Genomic DNA, 19,819 nt, shown 5'->3' with positions numbered 1-19,819 from the left:
GGGGGGCGAGAAGGCAACGGCGACGGAGATCCGGGGCGGTGGCGTCGCAAGGTGGGGGGGAGCGGGCTCGTCCCCGATCCAGATCGGATCGGGAAGGGGAGAAGAGGGAGTGGCGGCATGGGGGGATTAGGGTTAGTGGGGGGTGGGGTGGCCTAATAGGCCTGGGGAGGTGCGGGGTGGGCCGGCTGGGCCGGCGTGGTCGGCTGGGCCAAGGGGCCCAGTGGTGGGGGGGGGGCTTGTGGCCTGCTGGGCCGAAGCCCAGGGGGCAAGGGGGGGTTCTCCTTTTCTTTTTCTTTTTTTGGTTTTGTTTTCTGTTTTTTTTGTGTTTTCTTTCTCTTATTTATTTTATGTTCTGTTTTATCTCATTTTCAATCATTTAGACATTCTATAAAATATGTTTGCTGCACTATAATTACCTATGCCATTTTGGCACAGCCCGAACATTTTAGTTTAATATTTTGAAAACTTTTATAACTTAACTTTATTTTAAATGTTTGAATTTGACTCGGTTTCGAACTAACGCGAGATTAGCAACGGTAACCGCGGTGACGCGGCATCATTAACGGAGGTTTACTGTAGCTTAATTATCCGGGCGTCACAATTCTCCTCCACTACAAGAAATCTCGTCCCGAGATTTAAGCGGTGGAGTAAGGGGCGAAGGTGTTGGTAGCGAAAAACCTAACGAGTCTTCTTGGTCTTGGCTGCCCGTTCGAAGAGGTTGATCCCTTTCGTTGATGTCTTCATTTCACTGCTTCAAGTCACCATGATCAATTTGTCATCCTTTCTTCGGGATCTCCATCGTACTTACGAATAGGTAAGGGGCAGCTCTACAACGATAGGATGTTACAAGGGAAAATCTTCTGGGGGTTTCCCAAGTATGAACATATGAGTATCTCTCGAGTTGAACAAATGAAACACATCGAGAGCAAAGTAAGACGGTGCAATAAGAAGTTTCAAGCGGATAGGCAATCATTTATTGCCTGAAACGAAGTGTGAAAGGGGTTCAGAGCAATGGGAATAAGTATTGCATCTGATACCAGATTGATGATCTCATCGGAAGGTGGCTCGTGAATTACACACGAGGCCACGCGTGAGGAATAACTTTGGGAACAGGGGGTGTACAGGAGAGTCAGGTTTCGATCCTGTGGAACTGTGGGTTATGGGCCCACCATGTGGGTTAAAAATAGGAGCGGTGACATTTCGCACGGTCACAATAGCAAGGCATGTCAGAGGGTAGCCTATCAGTTATGTCGGCACAATGTCGGTACCAGGGGCGAGGGACGAAGAGAACCATTTTCCTGCTCGTTGAACGAGGCGGACCAATAGGCAAAGTTCTCGTCCATCGGTGGTGACCGGAATGCTATCGACAATTTCAACAGGGTCTTACTAACACGGTTGTACACCAAGGTGTTTACATAAATAGGAGAATATTACTGCTTAGATCATATATTTCACCAATAAGGTTAAACAAAACAATGGAAAGGAAAAGGTGATCATCAGATTTAAACAGAACAATGGAAAGGAAAATGTGATTATACACATATTTCAAGGGTATATTCTCCCCAAGGACAAGCAGAACATATTATCCATGACAGGATAAAATGTAGAAAACTCCTTAGGTAGGGGAGAGAAATTTCATGACATTACCTGTACATCGGTGTTTGGATAATTGAGCAGGAAACATTTAGCATTGGGCTTCAAATGGTCTTGTTGAAAATTCAAGTACCATAGGCATGCTCCGAGAAAGCATTGACATGGTCATCAGTTGAAGATCAGACTTTGGAAACACAAAGGATCCATCAGGAATAACTTGTAGAATAAGTCTTACAATTTCCTCATGGAAGAATGGATAACCTTGCTGAAAAGGAATCTATAACAATATGGCCAACCGGCCAGGTGTGCTAGGCACGACACCACATTACCGGGTCACATAAGACCAATGTTATAACTCTTGGAAATATGTTCCAACCATCATATCTGACCGAGATTCAGATCTGATTGGTGTCAGGATAACTCAGACTCAGGAGGCCCGAGGAGAAAATGTGCGACACAAATTGTCAAGATGACATTGTAAGATTCTCGGGAATTGAACTGTGGAAGCAAGTTCCGAACCATGAGTTCATTATTAAATCAAGGATAGAATGAGGTGGCTGATGAACTCAGCGACAATTCATCGAGATTTCCAAAAGATGGATTTCCACAATTAAGTGAACAAGGAGATAACATTTGTCAGATCAAATGATATAAGGAAGTATGCTCACGGAAAACATACACAATTGAACATTGGTAGAAAGGTGCGCCCAAAATATGGGTTGGGTTGCATGACCAATGTCAGAATGGTGATTCAATAATCAATAGTCTAAGAACGAACGGCCGACCATTAACTTCAAAGCAATAGGGTTGCTAGAAGGGCAGAATCCAAACAGCACCGTTCACCTGTTGGTATCCCGGTTAGATCCAACACGGGGACCAAGAAAGAATGGCGATGGTGATAAGTATTACCTGTATCAAGAATTCTTAGGAGGTGGTGAAATTCTCACGACATTCCTGACATAAAAGATGGTAATACTCCAAGGTATCGAAGAATAATTGTTGGATAGCACGGGTCTCCAGGTATAACACAAAACACGAACAAGTTTGTGTTGGAGGGAAAGCAATAATGTTGTCGGTGATAACACAAATCATCGAGGGACAAGGATGGTTACATGTCATTATACATTTGGTTGATATTCTAGAAGGAATCAAAATGTTGTTTGATGACCACGACAATTTTAGTTGAGAGGCTCCACGAAGATGTAATCGATCGGCGATGACATCAAGTGAAAGGAATGATGAAGCGAATGGTTATTGGAACCATGGGTATGACACAAACTCGAAATCAAGTTTGCTGTTTAGGGAGAAATGATATGATGAGGAAAATCGACGTAAGCTTAGCTCATCGTCGAGAATTGTGCTCCGTGAAGGACCAGGTAGCACAGTTAAAATTTAGCACAATGATGATATAGCCGATCAGGCTAGGAATGACTTAAATGAATATTAACTCGTAAGCAACAACATTTACTTAAGAGTTATTGAATCAGAGTGCGGACTCGATTCACTTATTCGATGTTCTCGGTTGACGACAACCCAGAACCTAGGATCAATTGGATCCGGCGGGTGATAATGGTTTATGAAGAACCCATAAGTTATGATGTCCCATGATATTCCCGAGATACCAGGGTGTAATACTCGACAGTAGATCAAAGTAAAGGTTGGACTGGTGTATTGGTCCACACAAGACAAGTGCTTAAACCTGCCCGAGAAATGGGGTCAAAGAAGAACATATGGTCGGAACCACGATTGCAAGGATCAATTCACAGATACCAAATGATATTATAACAAGGAGGATAGTTATTATTGCAAGAAGCTTCCACGATAGGATATACATCGTGTCCATGGGCATGAACACAAGTTCAAGGTCGACTCCCACTTCTTCAATGCATAACCTTTCATTCACCGCTCTAAATAAAACTGATTTCAGTGTCAAAACCTACCTGGTGAATTATCAGAGGAGTATGACCCGTGAAAACTTTCGAGTTCACACAGTTTTAGAGAAGGCATATGTTCAACCCATAGGGGCTTCTTAGAAACATATACCACAAGTTTCATGAGTAAATATTACCAGCTCGAAAGCAGAGCATGGTTGGCAAAAGGAGAGGATACAAATTACTAAAGGCATTATGTATCGGAGAAAGAACTCACAAGGTGATTAATTATGAAGGACATTGTCGGATAATAATCCAACAGTGGATATGGTGACCCACAATGGAGCTGATGTGAGTATCGATACCCAATCAGAGGAAGAAAGAATGCAAATGCATCGTTTTACAGAATATCTGAATAATTCAACGTTTAAATAACAAAGGAATTATGATTTTCAAATCAAGGGATCAGGAGCAAACGCTCTAATCAAGGACGGACAAGTTGAATAGACTTAGGGGTACAATCGATGGCAATCTGATTGGCCGAGGACCAGCTCACGTTTTAAATGACATCTGAGCTGGAAGGATGAATTCTATGATCTGAGTGAGGATTGCGAGCATTCGCAACATATTGAGTCAATGGACTCAAAATGATATTGACAAAGGTTGCCAATAAGATTACTATACTTATGGGATTAACCATAATGCAAGCAAGCAAGAATTTCAGGAGCAATAGGTTGCTGAGGATCTTCGAAAGACCGAATGGTATTTCGAAGAATTTTGTGAACTGCATGAATATCTGGGGATGAGCGGATACTCGATAAATGCGAGTAATTATCCGTAGTGGTATGCATGTGGCAAAGAACTGCAAGGCAGTAGGCACAAAGTATTCTCGGGGTATCTTATAATAACAAGATCGACTGGAAATAAAAGTAAGCACGACAGGTCTAAATACTTGTCCAAAGGGATATTTCGGTGGTAGGGAATTGCAAAAGCAACGGCATAAGGTTTCGGGAGAACATCAGAGAGTATTGTCAGAATCTTCTGTTGAAGCAGTCGATCATCTGGCCTGAATGGGGCTCTCCGGGAGGAAGTATTTTCGAGAACCTAAAGTTAGATTTTAGTCAAATCATTTAACCCGAATAGAAGAGAGATCAGAGTCCCAGAGTAAGGATCGAGGAGTAAAAGATCCTAATACCACCCGGATGGCGACGTGGGCCCGTAAGGCACACAGCCAAGTTAGTAAAAGTTTTTGCAATGTCTAGACTCGACTTCGGCCAAGGAGTGTGGAAGGGGAATTCCTACAGGCAGTCGGCTCTGATACCAACTTGTGACGCCCCCGATTTGACCGTACACTAATCATGCACGCAAATGTGTACGATCAAGATCAAGGGACTCACGGGAAGATATCACAACACAACTCTACAAATAAAATAAGTCATACAAGCATCATATTACAAGCCAGGGGCCTCGAAGGCTTGAATACAAGAGCTCGATCATAGACGAGTCAGCGGAAGCAACAATATCTGAGTACAGACATAAGTTAAACAAGTTTGCCTTAAGAAGGCTAGCACAAACTGGGATACAGACCGAAAGAGGCGCAGGCCTCCTGCCTGGGATCCTTCTAAACTACTCCTGGTTGCCGTCGGCGGCCTGCATGTAGTAGTAGGAACCTCCCGAGTAGTAGTAGTCGTCTTCAACGGTGGCGTCTGGCTCCTGGACTCCAGCATCTGGTTGCGACAACCAGGAAGAAAGGAAAGGGGGAAAAAGGGGGAGAAAGCAACCGTGAGTACTCATCCAAAGTACTCGCAAGCAAGGAGCTACACTACATATGTATGCATTGGTATCAACTGGAATAAGGCATTATATGTGGACTGGACTGCAAAGAATGCCGGAATAAGAGGGGGATAGCTAGTCCTTTCGAAGACTACGCTTCTGGCAGCCTCCGTCTTGCAGCATGTAGAAGAGAGTAGACTGAAGTCCTCCAAGTAGCATCGCATAGCATAATCCTAACCGATGATCCTCCCCTCGTCGCCCTGTGAGAGAGCGACCACCGGTTGTATCTGGCACTTGGAAGGGTGTGTTTTATTAAGTATCCGGTTCTAGTTGTCATAAGGTCAAGGTACAACTCCCAAATCGTCCTGTTACCGAAGATCACGGCTATTCGAATAGATTAACTTCCCTGCAGGGGTGCACCACATACCCCAACACGCTCGATCCCATTTGGCCGGACACACTTTCCTGGGTCATGCCCGGCCTCGGAAGATCAACACGTCGCAGCCCCACCTAGACCAACAGAGAGGCCAGCACGCCGGTCTAAACCTAAGCGCCCAGGGGTCTGGGCCCATCGCCCTTAGCACACCTGCACGTTGCGAACGCGGCCAAGCAGACCTAGCCTAGTGGCCTTCCAGTCCAATCCGGCGCGCGCCACTCAGTCGCTGACGTCACGAAGGCTTCGGCTGATACCACGACGCCGGGATACCCATAACTACTCCCGCGTAGATGGTTAGTGCGTATAGACCAAATGGCCAGACTCAGATCAAATACCCAGATCTCGTTAAGCGTGTTAAGTATCGCGAACGCGAATCGCCGACCAGGGCCAGGCCCACCTCTCTCCTAGGTGGTCGGAACCTGCCCTGCCGCTCCGCCTCAAAGACTCCACTCGCGGGTGCTCCTCAAGCCGACCCGTCTTTAGTCACCATATCATGTAATCATGTATAATTGATAGGTGTTGGTGTACGTCACCTCGGCGGTGGGGGGGAGTCACGGGCCCGATATGTATATGCATTTGTCTATGACGCGACAAGGATGTGGGAGGCGGTCACGATTATCGAAATCTAGTCAGCGTCGAGGTACTGGCAGAGCGAGTGGAGGATGGCGAGGTTATATATGTTGGGGTATCGAAAGTGGAGGAGCAATGGGACATTGCGTAGTCTAGTGCTGAGTAATAGGGAGGAACGGGATAGCAGTAGGACATTGCTACTCGTACTGGGCAGGTTAGGCACATGCAGGATAGTGAGAGGAAGGAGTTAGGCGGATAATCTGGGATGGTCAAAGTGGGGGGCCTTGGGGCCTGTTGCGCGCGGCACATTAGGAGGAGGAGGTCGCTGCGAAGCTCTTGTCCGATAGCGTATTGTGTTAGTCGGCGAGCGGAGGCGTTCGGGTGCCGAGATGTGCACGGGACGGTGTTCTTAGCGAGATAGTACGAGGAGGGGTAAGAGACACTAAAGATAGAATGCGATAACACGATATGCTGAGAGAGATAGCAGGTTGGAATAAGTTTGCACAGTGTTAGATCGGCTTACGGGGATGCGTGCTAGTTGAGCTTGCTGGATGTTATGGAGTATGCATTGGTTGACAGGCGGGGGAATGATCTATTGCTCGGGTTGGGAGAAGTTATCGGTATGATGTTGTTATAGAGTTGGAGTTGGCGTCTGTGCTCGTGATTGGTCGGGCTCGTGTGGCAGACAGTGATGTGGAGAGTGCTCGAGGTTAAGGATGTTGCTATGGTTCTACTAGCTAGGGGAGCATGGTGCGGCTGATCGGGTCGGACAAGCGGGCTGTCGGTGATCCGATTAGTTGCGTTCGCGCTCGTCTGAGAAGCTTTCTTGAGCAGGAGATAGTTTTTTTTCCGAGTCCGGAGCGGAGCGGTTTACTTGAGTTGGTAGTTCTAGATGGATTTAACGAGTCATCGATTTGGAGTTGATTTGATGTGAATTATATGCACATGTATCATGGGTGGCGAGAAAAGAGTCGCTGCTGATCGGTCAAGCATTGTACGCATAGTGAGCGTGTGGTCAAATCCCTGACAGGGTGGGTCCCGATCGTCAATAACTCAGTTTTAATGTTAAGTCTAATGGAGTTAAGTGAGGGTAAGGTGCTGTGATTAGGTAATTCTAATTATAATCTATAAACTGCTTAATTATATTGTCCTTGTAATATATTAATTAATTATTATTGTATTTTCCGTTTATAAACCGTTGCGGGGGCTGTGTCAGCCGCGCACTATGTGTCATAGGCCTAGTGGGTGGCTCTTTAGCAGGAGTGGCGGTCAAACGGGCAGCAGCGCCTGGGGGCAGGGAGTGGCCTGAATCCCGACAAGGGCTGCGTGGGTCCGCCGGGGGCCACGACGCTGGGTCAGGTTCTTGGGGGTTTGGCGGTTGCCGGAGCGGCGACGCCGGGTCGGAGCGAGAAGTCGGCGCGGGGGTTCAGCGACGGATCAGGGGTCAGCGGGAAAAGTCGGCAGGGTGGGAGACTGGCCGGGAGAAGCGGGGGCGGGTCTGCCGGAAGGCACGCAAGTACGTCAGCGCCATGCGGCAGCGAGAGTGCGGGTGGTGCGCGCGCAGGATGCCGTAGGCTGGGGGCGGGGCCAGAGTTGCGTAGGGCCACTTGGTGAGGGGGTAATGGCACGGCATCCGAGATGGCGTGGTCGATTCGGGTAGGGGGCGACGCGCGCAGAGAGCGTAGGGGCGAGGGTACGCGCGCGCTGCGGGGGGCGCGTGGGCGCGCTGGTGGCGGTGCGAGGTTTTGGCGGGAGTGCGCTTGGGGAGGAGAGGGAAGCTGGTGAGAGCGCGCGTCAGGGCGCCGGCGTGTGTGTCGGGGGAAGGGTGCCAGCGGCCGGGTTTTACCGGGTTGCGCGCCGGGGCGCTGAATGCGTGAGCGGCGATAAGCAGGAGTTCGGGAAACAGTGGGTAGGATGGGAGAGTCGTCGCATCGGAGGGGCCTCGACCGGACGGTGTTATGGTTAGGGGAGTAGTGCAGCGGCTCAGGAGGAAAGCGGAAGATCTGAGTATATCGCGCGGCCCGCGATAGTCAGTGCCGGCGGGGGGGCGTCTTAGGGTTGGGCGGGTGCTGTGACCTCTCGCAGAGGCGCAGGGCCGGGACGATTGTGGTGTGGTGATCTTGTGAGTTGGTGGTATCGCCCGGGGTATCGGGGTTCGCTTGCGAGCATTGGGAGGTACGGGGTCGGAGTACGGGTTGGCGCCTGGCGCTCAGGGTTGGCGGCGGGAGGTTTTTGGATGGCGTGTTGTGTATGTTTGTGGTTATTTTTTATAGAGTGTGGACTTTTGGCGTGGTTGGGAGTTGTGCTTGTAGAGAGTTAGGATTTGTGGCTTTTCTATGATGTGTTGGATAGGTGATTTCCGTTGTGGTTTTGTCTTTGTTCTGAAATCCTGGGCGGGTGGAGCTGGAGGGCGGGAGAGGTGGGGGCGGGAAGGCAACGGCGACGAAGGATGTCCGGGGGAGTGGCGTGCGCGAGGTGGGGGTAACGGCTCGAGCCCTCAGATGACGCAGTGACGGGACGAGATCTCGGAAGGGGAGTAAGAGGTGGAAGTGCGCGTGGGGGGGAAGTTTAGGGTAGTTGGAGGGGGGTGGTGTGGCCCACAGTAGGAACTCTTAGGGATGATGTTCGTGCGGCCGCGTAGCGCCGGCGGGGGGTACGCGCGATTGGAGTTCGCGCTGGGATCCAATTGGGCCCAGTTGGTGGCGGGGGCTGGGTGGCACTGCTAGGCTCTGAGCCAGGGGGGTCATGGGGGGGGGTCTCTCGTTTCGTTTTCAGTTTTTTTGTTTTGTGTTTTTTTTTGTGTTTTCTTTCTCTTATTTATTTTATGTTCTGTTTTATCTCATTTTCAATCATTTAGACATTCTATAAAATATGTTTGCTACACTATAATTACCTATGCCATTTTGGCACAGCCCGAACATTTTAGTTTAATATTTTGAAAACTTTTATAATTTAACTTTATTTTAAATGTTTGACTTTGACTCGGTTTCGAACTAACGCGAGATTAGCAACGGTAACCGCGGTGACACGGCATCATTAACGGAGGTTTACTGTAGCTTAATTATCCGGGCGTCACATCCTTGCCCCCTGGCGATGGTCGCTCCACGGCATTCTGGCTAGACTTATGGATCCCTAACCACACCACCACTCTAGCGGCTCAGTTCCCGGCCATTTTTTCCCACACTCTTAGACCTAACGCTTCCGTTGCAGCTGTTCTAGCCCACCCACAACTAAACACCTACCTCGCCCCTCGACTCTCGCATGCTGCAGAGAGAGACCTCGAATCTATCCGCTCTATTCTTGCCATGTTTTCCTTGAATGAACAGGTACCTAACCGAAGAATCAGCAGGCTCGAAGGTAAACCTCTGACCACGTCCTTCGCTTACGGGGCTCTATGGATGGACCGGCCGATGGATCCGATGGCGCCTGCAATCTGGAAGAACTATGCGCCAAACAAGTGCCGGCTATTCCTATGGCTAGCGCACAAAGACAGGCTCTACACCAACGATCGAAGATTCAGGAGGGGCATTGCGTCCACGGCCTCTTGCCCCTTCTGTAACAACTCCGAGTCTATCAACCACCTGCTTTTCACGTGTGCTCAAACTCGTCAGATTTGGGCTGAGCTCAACTCTCTCTATCATATTACGCCCAACTCCATTGCAACATGTTGGGGCTCACTGGTGAATGACAAAGTCCGATCTACGGTGATCATCGCTATCCTGTGGAATATCTGGAAGCGAAGAAATGCTAAAGTATTCAGAGCTGAAACACAGGATGCGTACAAGTTGCTCCGCGCCTGCGCGGACGATCTCATGCTATGGTCTAATAGATGCTCCTCCGAGCTAAAGAAGTCTCTTCTCCTAGAGTGGAGATCAATGGTGTTGCTCTTAGCTGGGAGAATGTAACTTTTTTGTTTTTTTCCCCATCACCTTCCCCCCTTCTCTCACCTTGTACCTCCTCTTCACCTGGTTGTAAGTTTCACGTTGATTAATATATACGTTCAAGCCGGCGTAAGCCCGCCGTTGCAGCGTCAAAAGAAAAAAAATTACGGAGATGTTGTATACGTCCCTAGGTTCATTTGTATTCTCTTTCAGAGAATTTGGAACTTGAAAACACATTTCTGCCTGATCTAAAAAATATAGAGCGCCCATTTGCATTCTCTTTCAGAGAATTTGGAACTTCAAAATACATTTCTACCTTTTCCAAAAACATGAGCTCTGATAAGAAAAAAGCAAATCGCCCACCGCAGCGTCAAAAGAAAGAAAATTTACGGAGATGTTGTATACGTCCCTAGGTTCATTTGTATTCTCTTTCAGAGAATTTGGAACTTGAAAACACATTTCTGCCTGATCTAAAAAATATAGAGCGTCCATTTGTATTCTCTTTCAGAGAATTTGGAACTTCAAAATACATTTCTACCTTTTCCAAAAACATGGGCTCTGATAAAAAAAAAGCAAATCGCCCACCGCAGCGTCAAAAGAAAGAAAATTTACGGAGATGTTATATACGTCCCTAGGTTCATTTGTATTCTCTTTCAGAGAATTTGGAACTTGAAAACACATTTCTGCCTGATCTAAAAAATATAGAGCGTCCATTTGTATTCTCTTTCAGAGAATTTGGAACTTCAAAATACATTTCTACCTTTTCCAAAAACATGGGCTCTGATAAAAAAAAAGCAAATCGCCCACCGCAGCGTCAAAAGAAAGAAAATTTACGAAGATGTTATATACGTCCCTAGGTTCATTTGTATTCTCTTTCAGAGAATTTGGAACTTGAAAACACATTTCTGCCTGATCTAAAAAATATAGAGCGCCCATTTGTATTCTCTTTCAGAGAATTTGGAACTTCAAAATACATTTCTGCCTTTTTCAAAAACATGGGCTCTGATAAAAAAAAAAGTAAATCGCCCACCGTGGGGCTCGAACCCACGACCACAAGGTTAAGAGCCTTGCGCTCTACCAACTGAGCTAGACGGGCTTTGTGCCACTTGCTTCATTCGTCTCTATATATCCAAAATAGAACAAAAGCCCTCCTCCACCTACTCAGCAGAATGATTACCTTTTTTTAAGCTGGAAATATCTTTCCATTCCTTGACCTCGCTCAGCGCTCAGCAGAATCACCAAAGCATACATGGAGTCAGGGACTCGTTCCTTTCCATCAGGATATCATTAGCTCGACGGAATCATTCATGCATTATTATGCTAGACACATATAGACGCCTCAGTGGTCAGTGGGAAGTCGCAAAGGCAACATCGAAACTTGTCGCGCAGAGGCACAAACGGCGAAAGGTGGGCAGCCTTGCCGCCAGCCCACCAGGAACACAAAACCGTATGCTTGTGCCCACAGGTAGTGCCAATAATTCCACAACCGTTTCCCGCAGCCAGCAGCGTCTGCGATTGCAACCCTACGAAAAAGGCAGGCGCTGTTTGTGATTGCTTCCGAATCATCTCCCTCTGGTGACACCTACCGCCTACCACCACCAGAGGAGATACTCCTAACAGATAAGTCCACACCGGATATCATCAAGAAACTCGGTGCCCCGCCCCCAATAATTGCAGCCCTCGCATATAAATACGCCCGGCCGTATCCATATGTATGCACACACACAGACATCTCACACGATCCAATTATATCCTGCTTAAAGAGGAAGGTAGCTAGCTAGGCTGCATCTTTCAGCTGCGCCTGGTCAAACATGGCTTCCATGGGGTTTAGCTATGCGCAGGTACATGTGCGGCAGGAGAAGGTCCGGCAGAGGATCAGCCAACAAGAAGCCGCCAACAACTCGACCGTGAAGAACAAGAACAAGAGTATCGGTGAAGAAGACAAGATCAACAAGAGAAACTGCGACTCATGGGCCGCCGCCGGCAGGGTGCATCCGTGCGCATCTTCCACGGCGGCGGCGGCGGCGGCTGGGCCGGTGCCGGAGAGGTGAGGCTGGCTGGCGATGAGTTTTCTCTTCAGGCCACAAGAGGCTTGATTCGAGAGTTTAGTTTGTGTTTGTGACTAGTCTTAGCTTCTCTCAATATTTCCTCAAGGGAATAAAGATGTATGCTAGTATGTTTGCTTGTCTCAATAGTGCCAATATTTCAACGACCAACAATCAAATATACTTCAGCCACAGTTATCTGATAGCTCGAAATCCCCACCTAAAATTGTTTCTGACAGGCCTGCCTGTCGACTAACAAAGAGACTCACTAGAAGATGCAGGACAGAGTATTTTTACATAGCCAGAGCCATGGTATCACCCTGTCTTCCAACTGGAATCTTACTACTGCGAAGAACCTAGCTACTGACTAAAAGTGCTTGATCCTGAACTTCCACTCCCCCTTCACGGCATCAAACGCCACGAATTCAGCGCCATTCTTCTCGGTCCATTGCGCCAGAATCTCCTTATACCTGTCGACTTCTGGACCTTCCGTCAACTGCAACCCGGTCTTCTTATCGACGCATTTCACATTCAGGAGGGTGATCTCTGCAGGCTTGTTGAGCTCCTGCCCCACAGGAGGTCTCTTGCTCTCATCTGTGTAGACCAGGATCTCGCGGTCCTTGAACTCTACGATGGAAGCGATGTCGAGCTTCCTCACATCGGTTTCTCCATCAAACTTGATGCTGCCATAGCCATGCCTGCCGACCGTGAAGTCCTTCACATGTGAGCAACAACCTGGCTCGTTGCTTTCTCGTGCAGCAAGCTCTGCGATAGACGGCGAGGTGTAATAGTCTGCCTTATAGAGCCGAGGAAGCACACTTTCACTCACAGGGGCACCACCAAATGGAGTTATCACAGGATCAAATGGATTACTCCTAGCCAGGACAGCACCGTTGATATACCCTTTCTGTTCCCCAGCGGATCCTGATGATGGTGAACAAGATGTCAGTAACTCAATGCATATATCGTATGGCAACACACAAAGCATGAAGTAGCTTTGGTTCTGAGATATCAAATATTTTGACATTTGGGCTCCACAAGTGCTAATGGAGAACTTGGGTTTGCTCCTAGGATTCTTCCTTGTAACGTGCCAGTGAAGAATTTCTTGAATAAAGTATTGCTAGAATGAAACAGTAAAAGCTTATTTGAATAAAATACTCCTAGGAATCTTCACTCTGACGATGCTAGTAAATTCGTTTGCTTATTAAAAATTATTAGCATGAAGCAACAAAAGCTTATTTCAATAAGTTTTCCCATGGGATAACAAAAGCCAAGTAGAACATGACAGTGGATCCATTTTATAGCAACAAAAGTATCTACAGTTAATGAGGAAAACAAAATATTGTTTACTCTGCTTGAACCTGCATCGACTCAAGTTTGTGATGCAATGTGAAATAGAAAAGACAAAAACACATCATGCTTATCAGAAGTCTCAAGAAAATCCGAGCCATATGAAAATTACTGCTACAAAAACATTGCAGTATCAAAAGTCTAGGAAAAATAATGTAGCATCAACCTATCAGAAGTCTACAGAACACACTAGTACCGAAAGCTAAGAAACTGATACGATACCACTGATAAGTTCTGGAGTATCTACCTGTTGAACTAGATGGTTTCCTGTCATGCTGCTCCACTGATTGGATAGTTAGCTCTTGGTTCTCTCCAGGATAGATACAGAAAGACACTGGTGTTGCTGAAGCTTTAACATTATGATGAACCTATGCAAAAGGACATGTGGATTTCATTTATGGGGTACCCAAAATGGACAGATTCAATTTTTTTGGATGCAATAAAAAGCGACTGGGAGCATTTTATCTGAATATTCATGAGCCCAAACGTGTGAGCATATACGGCTTGAAACATGTTTGAAGAGGTCCACAAGATTTCATCTTACTGTGCAACACAATTCTGGGCTATGGAGATTTATTGCCATACCTCTGTAGCACGACTGCCAGTATCATCATTCCTTGGAGAAAATCTAATCCTTACAGTAGTAATGTCAACTGGTAGTACCAACTCCACAGTTTTCTCAGCTTGATCAATATTTATCTGGAAAGGACGACAATAATAAATCAGATAAAGAAACAAAAAGCCAGGAAATATAGCCATTCAGTGACACCTACAGTAGTGGAATGACCGTTTGGCAATGGAGCTGGTGCTGAATGGGCGACCGAAGAGCTGAGTAAACTTCCTCCAGATTGAGTAGATTTTGAAGGGAACAAATTTTGGCTAAACATATGGCCTTGCTGCTTCCATCAGAACAATTAATCAATGAGAACACATACCAACTCCTATGAATGAAATGCATCATGAAAGAATAATCTTCTTTAGGAATACTTACAGCAGAAGATGTATCTGCAGGAGCTGTACATGCTGCTGTGTTATTGGATACGTTTTCCCAACATGTAGTAGATGGTGCACAAGATGAGCTTGAAAACCATGATGGCTTGTGGATTGGCTCGGGAGGGTATGAGAATAATGGTGACTGGGGTCCTGGAGGGCGCAGCCAAAATGGGTTGGTGGTACCATGTGCTGAGGATTGCAGTCCCACAGGTGCTGAGGATGGCTCAGGAGAGTATGAAAACAATGATGGCTTGACAGGATTTGCGAAGGCATTCACTGGGGCCTGGGGCTGGGGCTGCGAGGAATGATAAGCCCAAGGAACTCTGCCCTCCTGTAAGTTGAAACCACCTGGGGAACACACAAAACTAGATTAGTAATAAGAACCACATAAACTAATAAAATAAGTACATAATGAAAAAACACAAGATTCAACAGTTATTAACCATCAGTTATCATATAAGGTCCACACACGTTCTTTGGCCCCAGATTGCAGCCAGGGCACCAAGAGCAGTACCGTGTTGCTTTAATAGAACTAGTCAAGTCCTTGCACATTAGGTTAGGTCTCTAGAGGATTGAAGATAAATTAGGAAGAAAATTAATTAAGTATTAGAGTAAATAGTACTCCCCCTCCATTTCTAAATATAAGCCTTTTTAGTGATCTTGACCATCACAGCAACCTGCCGAGACCTCATAGAACTTATCAAAAATGTAAACAGGACAAAAAAGTCTAAGTGTTGGAAATACTCAATATCTTACCTTTGTCTCCTTTCTTATAATCTGCATGTCGAAGCTCCTCATGAGATTTGCTCTTGAATACTGGCATTGCTGAAATAGATACATAGTAATTACGTTCAGGATCATCACCAGGAGTCCTGGTATAAGCAGAAACCCTGCTGCCTTTTTTAGACACTCCTACATAAATAAGATGTGAAAAAAGAAACAGTGAGATAACATATAAAATCTCATAATAAGTCAACTCAAAGAAAGAAAATTTTACATCAAATTGAAAAAAAAGGTACCAATAAGTCAACTAAACCTTGAACCAGCCGTATTCAAAGAAAAAGGTCAGACTCATTTGACCAGCGGTTTTCCCCAGTTTTAAAACTCTTATTTCAAAATAAGCTAACTACTTCAATTACTAATCACCATTGAAGGTGTATTGTTATTGTATAGAAGGCACTACTGCCCATAACAAATAGACCAAGTAGATCATGTAGAGACTTGCATGAATATTAGGATCAGATTACTGCATCACGTTTTGAGTCAATAGATCAAGAAATAGTAAGAAAAAAAATGGTATTTAAAAGTGCGTTGACAAATTACAATGCACAGCCAAGTTTACATATTCAACTACTCCCTCCGATCCAAAACAAGTGACATGGTTTTAGTACAAATTTGAACTAAAACCACAAAAATTATTTTGGATCGGAGGGAGCATGTTTAATGATAGCAGCTGAAAATGTAAGAGACTGGGTCAGCTATAATTTGTGAATACATGATGAACTAAATGAAAAGCACAAAGAAACCACAAAACTTACGGCCAAAGGGCCCAAATGAAGGCTCAGATTGCACCCCAAAGGTAGGAACATGTGAATAATGTTGGCCTGTTGTAGCTGTACAAAGCAATATGAAATTAGTTTAGTCAAATCAGCTGTGCTGAGTAAACTTATGAGTAATGAAACCGTAGAAACCAAGGTTATGTTTGGGATTATATCTACTGCTGGAAATAGTGAAAGCAACATAGAAAACAGTGGCATTGCCAAATAGTTCAGAGAAGAAAAAAATACCCTAATGGTTTCACAAAGGAATATGACCACTGCATGCAGCAAACAATTTTGATTATGACAATTAATTTATTGATAAAATATCAGAATTGACTACATACATGCTCATGAATGGGTAGTTTTGTAAAAGAATATTCCTGTAGACTGTCATGGCTCTTGTGAATATGTCATGAAGAAAATAACGATCCAAAGAACATCATGGAGACCATGAACCAAAATGGCGTGCTCCTGGGAACAGAGTAGCACTTGCAGCCTACTATAGCTGTTTATATAGCGTCCATCTCCATTAAAAAACAGATCTTCCAAGAACTTACAAAACACCCTGTAGTATCACCATACTGGTTTGGTTGACCTTATTACTGTCATACTGGATTGATTAGCCTCAGTATACATAGTTTCAAATTAGAGAAAATCAAAAGTCAATGCTAAATGAATACTTCCTACTATATATCAATCATAAGTCACGAGGAAAGAAAAAGATCAACTGTTAACCAAAAACGTCAAAAACCACCAATGGTGCTTCAGTAGTCAGAGTTAAATCTTAAATGCATCCTAGTATCGTATTGGAATTGTAATACTTGCACAATCTTGTTGTGCAAGACATTTGGCTAACAAATATCTTGGGTTATGAACTCAAGGAAAATTGTGTTCTCAGTTACACCATAAATATTTCACGTATTCATGAACTTACTCATGGATGCTACTTGATGGCATCGCCAGAAATTTTACTGTTCATCCAACACATGCACAGTCAAACAGGGGAAGACACTGCTAACAAATAGAATTCACATCTACCATTGTATTGAAAGAACCCATCCAATCTACTTCAGGATAACCAAATAGCAGACGATTAAAATAAAATAGAGAATTGGTGGACAGAAGGCTACTTACAGCCAAATGGTGTGTTGGATGAAAAAGGTGCCTGATGGGGCATGGGGTGCCCGAAGGCGTTAGGGGATCGCCCAAATGCTGGGCCACACCAAGATGAATAGGAGCCCATGGCAGCACCAGAGGCTGGCGTGAAACCAGACGAGGATGGAAAAAAGCCCGTGGCTACCGGCGTGGAACCAAACGAGGATGAAGAAGGGCCCATGGCAGCACCAGAGGCTGGCATGATACCAAACGAGTATGGAGAAAAGCCCGTGGCTACCGGCGTGAACGAGGATGAAGGAGGGCCCATGGCTGCACCAGAGGTCGGCATTACACCAAACGAGTATGGAGAAGAGCCCGTGGCTGCACCAGATGCCGGCGTGAAACAAAACAAGGATGGAGAAGAGCCCATGGCCGCACCAGAGGTCGGCGTGGAGAACAATGATGATGAAGAGCCCTTGACTGGCCCAAAGGCTGGCGGAGGGGTAGACCAAGATGAAGAACCCATCATAACTGCAGAAAACAAAGATCAAATTGAATTGGATGAATGACAAGTTAATAATCTTAATCCCTAATTAACGCCTAAGCATGGAAGATAAAACTGCATCAGTCACACAAGACACTAATTGCTAGGTACCAGAAAATGAAGGCACGCGATCAACTCCTTGCCAAAATTGCAAACATATTCACTGAAACAAAACACATCCGTCTATCCTGGCAGTTATATTCACTGAGCGGGTGCATTTTCTCATACGCCGTGCTACATTCAGAAACCATAAAGTAATTCTTCACCTCCGGATTGGAGGCCTGCTAAATTTGTTAACTCTTACTGACTTCCCATTAGTTTAATGATTAATCTAGCCCGCCAACCCCGTGGTAAACTGGAATCTAGGCAGCAAATGCAGCGTAATAAATAGTTAAATAACTAATAAGAAAACCCAACAAACGAACCCCCCGAATCAAACCACATAGAGAACAGCGCTTCTAACAGAAGAGGAACAAGTGCAAATAAAGTGGGACCGTCGCGTGCCCAGTTCGCTCATTCATCCAACGACAATATGTACAGAAGAAAACGAAAAATCGTGCGTGCGTGCGTGCGCCCGTCACACAAACCGACGAGAAAACGCACGCGGTTGCCCCGGCGGGCGGCAGCCGAGTAGAGCTCCTAATCAAAATCGACCCACCCGAAGAACCCTAGCCCGGGATTGGGGACAGAGCTGAACCGTCAGGTAGGCAATGCGGCCACCGCGACCTAGCGTCGGACCTGACCTACGAGCGAATCGCGAGTAGGTTCGCCGGGGTTCCGGTCGCATTGAGGCGGGGAGGAGGGTGAGGAGGAGGGGAGGCTTACAGGGAGGAAGGAAGGCGGCGGTCCGATCGAAGGGGCGGCGCGGGGTCCTCCGCCGTCTGGGGTGGAGGGAGGGAGAAGAGGTGGCGCGGGTGGGCTCCCCGGTGCGGTGCCGGCGCGGTTTATATACTACAGCGGCGGTTGGGCTCGGGGGACGGACGACTTCCGGGTCGCGGGTAGCGTAGGAGTGGTACAGTACCTTACATATCAAGCCACAAGAGTAAAATATGACTTGTCAGCTTTCTTCCAACGCCACCTTTTTTTTTCGTTTTTTATTAAGTCTTCTTCGGTAGCCACTTCTCGGCAAGGGAGGTGGAACATGAAAGATGTACCGAATGTTCTCTCCGATCTAAAAGTGCCGTGGTTATTTTATTTGAGGAAAAGCCACCATAACGCATTTTACTGATCATGGCTAGCAAAAAGGGCCCATGTGTTGTAACTCGAAAAAGAAAATCATAATCTCAAATGGGCATGACCATATTTTGCTGCATCGCCGAGATACACTATCACTCTCATTTTCGTGAAATGGTGAACAATTTTTTTAAAAATAAAATAAAACTCGTGAACATTTTTAAAATACGTGAACATTATTTACAGATTTTCTAACGTTTTCGAAAACCATGACAATTTTTTAATTCGTGAACATTTTATACTATTTGCAAAAAAAATAGAAAAAATTGTGAACATTTAAAAAAAATTCTTAAATAGGAGAAAATTTCTAGAATCGACGACCATTTTTTAAAATCACAAACATTTTATGAATCCACAAACTTTTATGAATTATTAAACATTTTATTTAATTTTTTTTATTTTTAGACATTTTTGAAGTCTCAAATTATTTAAAGTAGAAAAAACAAAGACGGAAAACAATAACGAAAAATGAAAAACCAGGCCGCCCGGACATGGGTCAGCCCATACAGGCATGCTGTGTCTTCTTCTAGCAGGCAGAGCGCAGTATAGACAGACGGGGATTCCCTGTGTGAAACCTTTTTTTATTACTTATAGATGGCATCAATGGGTAATATTTTGCAACTTTGAAAACAATTTTGATGACGTACTATCAAAAGCAATAACCTTTTTTATTACTTGTTATAGATGGCATCAATGGGTAATATTTTGTAATTTTGGAAGCAATTTTGATGATGTACTGTCATAAGCAATAACCTTTTATTATTAGGCATAGATTAAAATACTGATACATCATTCACGAGACTACTAAAAATAAGGGACGCGTCTAGCGAGCAAATGTTACCCGATAACGCTCCCGAGCACCCCGCCAATTAAGCAAGTTCTTGTATCACGTTC

At 45.5% G+C, this 19,819-nt stretch overlaps 2 protein-coding genes and 1 non-coding gene across 4 annotated transcripts; 1 reads left to right on the top strand and 2 right to left on the bottom strand.

Moving 5' to 3' along the window:
* Positions 1-11,147: 11,147 nt before the first annotated feature.
* On the bottom strand, positions 11,148-11,220 carry TRNAK-CUU. The gene has a single exon. It is a non-coding gene; the product is annotated as a tRNA-Lys (tRNA).
* Positions 11,221-11,828: 608 nt separating this feature from the next.
* On the top strand, positions 11,829-12,374 carry LOC125546027. The gene has a single exon (XM_048710109.1). The coding sequence runs from the start codon at positions 11,936-11,938 to the stop codon at positions 12,173-12,175; it is 240 nt and encodes a 79-aa protein (XP_048566066.1). The 5' UTR covers positions 11,829-11,935; the 3' UTR covers positions 12,176-12,374.
* A 77-nt stretch (positions 12,375-12,451) lies between these two features.
* On the bottom strand, positions 12,452-18,683 carry LOC125546011 (nuclear pore complex protein NUP98A-like). Of its 2 annotated transcripts, XM_048710096.1 has the most exons (10): positions 18,518-18,683; positions 17,587-17,679; positions 17,188-17,478; positions 16,051-16,125; positions 15,269-15,424; positions 14,511-14,860; positions 14,293-14,415; positions 14,105-14,218; positions 13,767-13,887; positions 12,452-13,093 (listed from the first exon to the last, which is right to left on the bottom strand). In XM_048710096.1, the coding sequence occupies exons 2-10, from the start codon at positions 17,675-17,677 to the stop codon at positions 12,537-12,539; spliced, it is 1,878 nt and encodes a 625-aa protein (XP_048566053.1). In that variant the 5' UTR covers positions 17,678-17,679; positions 18,518-18,683; the 3' UTR covers positions 12,452-12,536. The 2 variants fall into 2 exon arrangements, with proteins under 2 accessions (XP_048566053.1, XP_048566045.1); XM_048710088.1 differs by having other exon boundaries at positions 17,188-17,679.
* Between the last annotated feature and the right edge of the window lie 1,136 nt (positions 18,684-19,819).

The sequence above is a fragment of the Triticum urartu genome, chromosome 1 (assembly GCF_003073215.2).
Source record: "Triticum urartu cultivar G1812 chromosome 1, Tu2.1, whole genome shotgun sequence".
Classification (NCBI taxonomy): domain Eukaryota; kingdom Viridiplantae; phylum Streptophyta; class Magnoliopsida; order Poales; family Poaceae; genus Triticum; species Triticum urartu.
This window is presented reverse-complemented; position numbering and strand designations above follow the sequence as displayed.

Excerpts from the sequence above, each read along its gene's own strand:
- LOC125546027 (XM_048710109.1), top strand. The coding sequence starts at position 11,936 with ATGGCTTCCATGGGGTTTAGCTATGCGCAGGTACATGTGCGGCAGGAG.
- LOC125546011 (XM_048710088.1), bottom strand. The coding sequence starts at position 17,677 with ATGATGGGTTCTTCATCTTGGTCTACCCCTCCGCCAGCCTTTGGGCCA. Across the intron at positions 14,861-15,268 it reads TTATAAGAAAGGAGACAAAG|GTGGTTTCAACTTACAGGAG; the intron begins GTAAGATATTGA and ends TGTGTTCCCCAG. Across the intron at positions 14,219-14,292 it reads CAAACGGTCATTCCACTACT|ATAAATATTGATCAAGCTGA; the intron begins GTAGGTGTCACT and ends CGTCCTTTCCAG.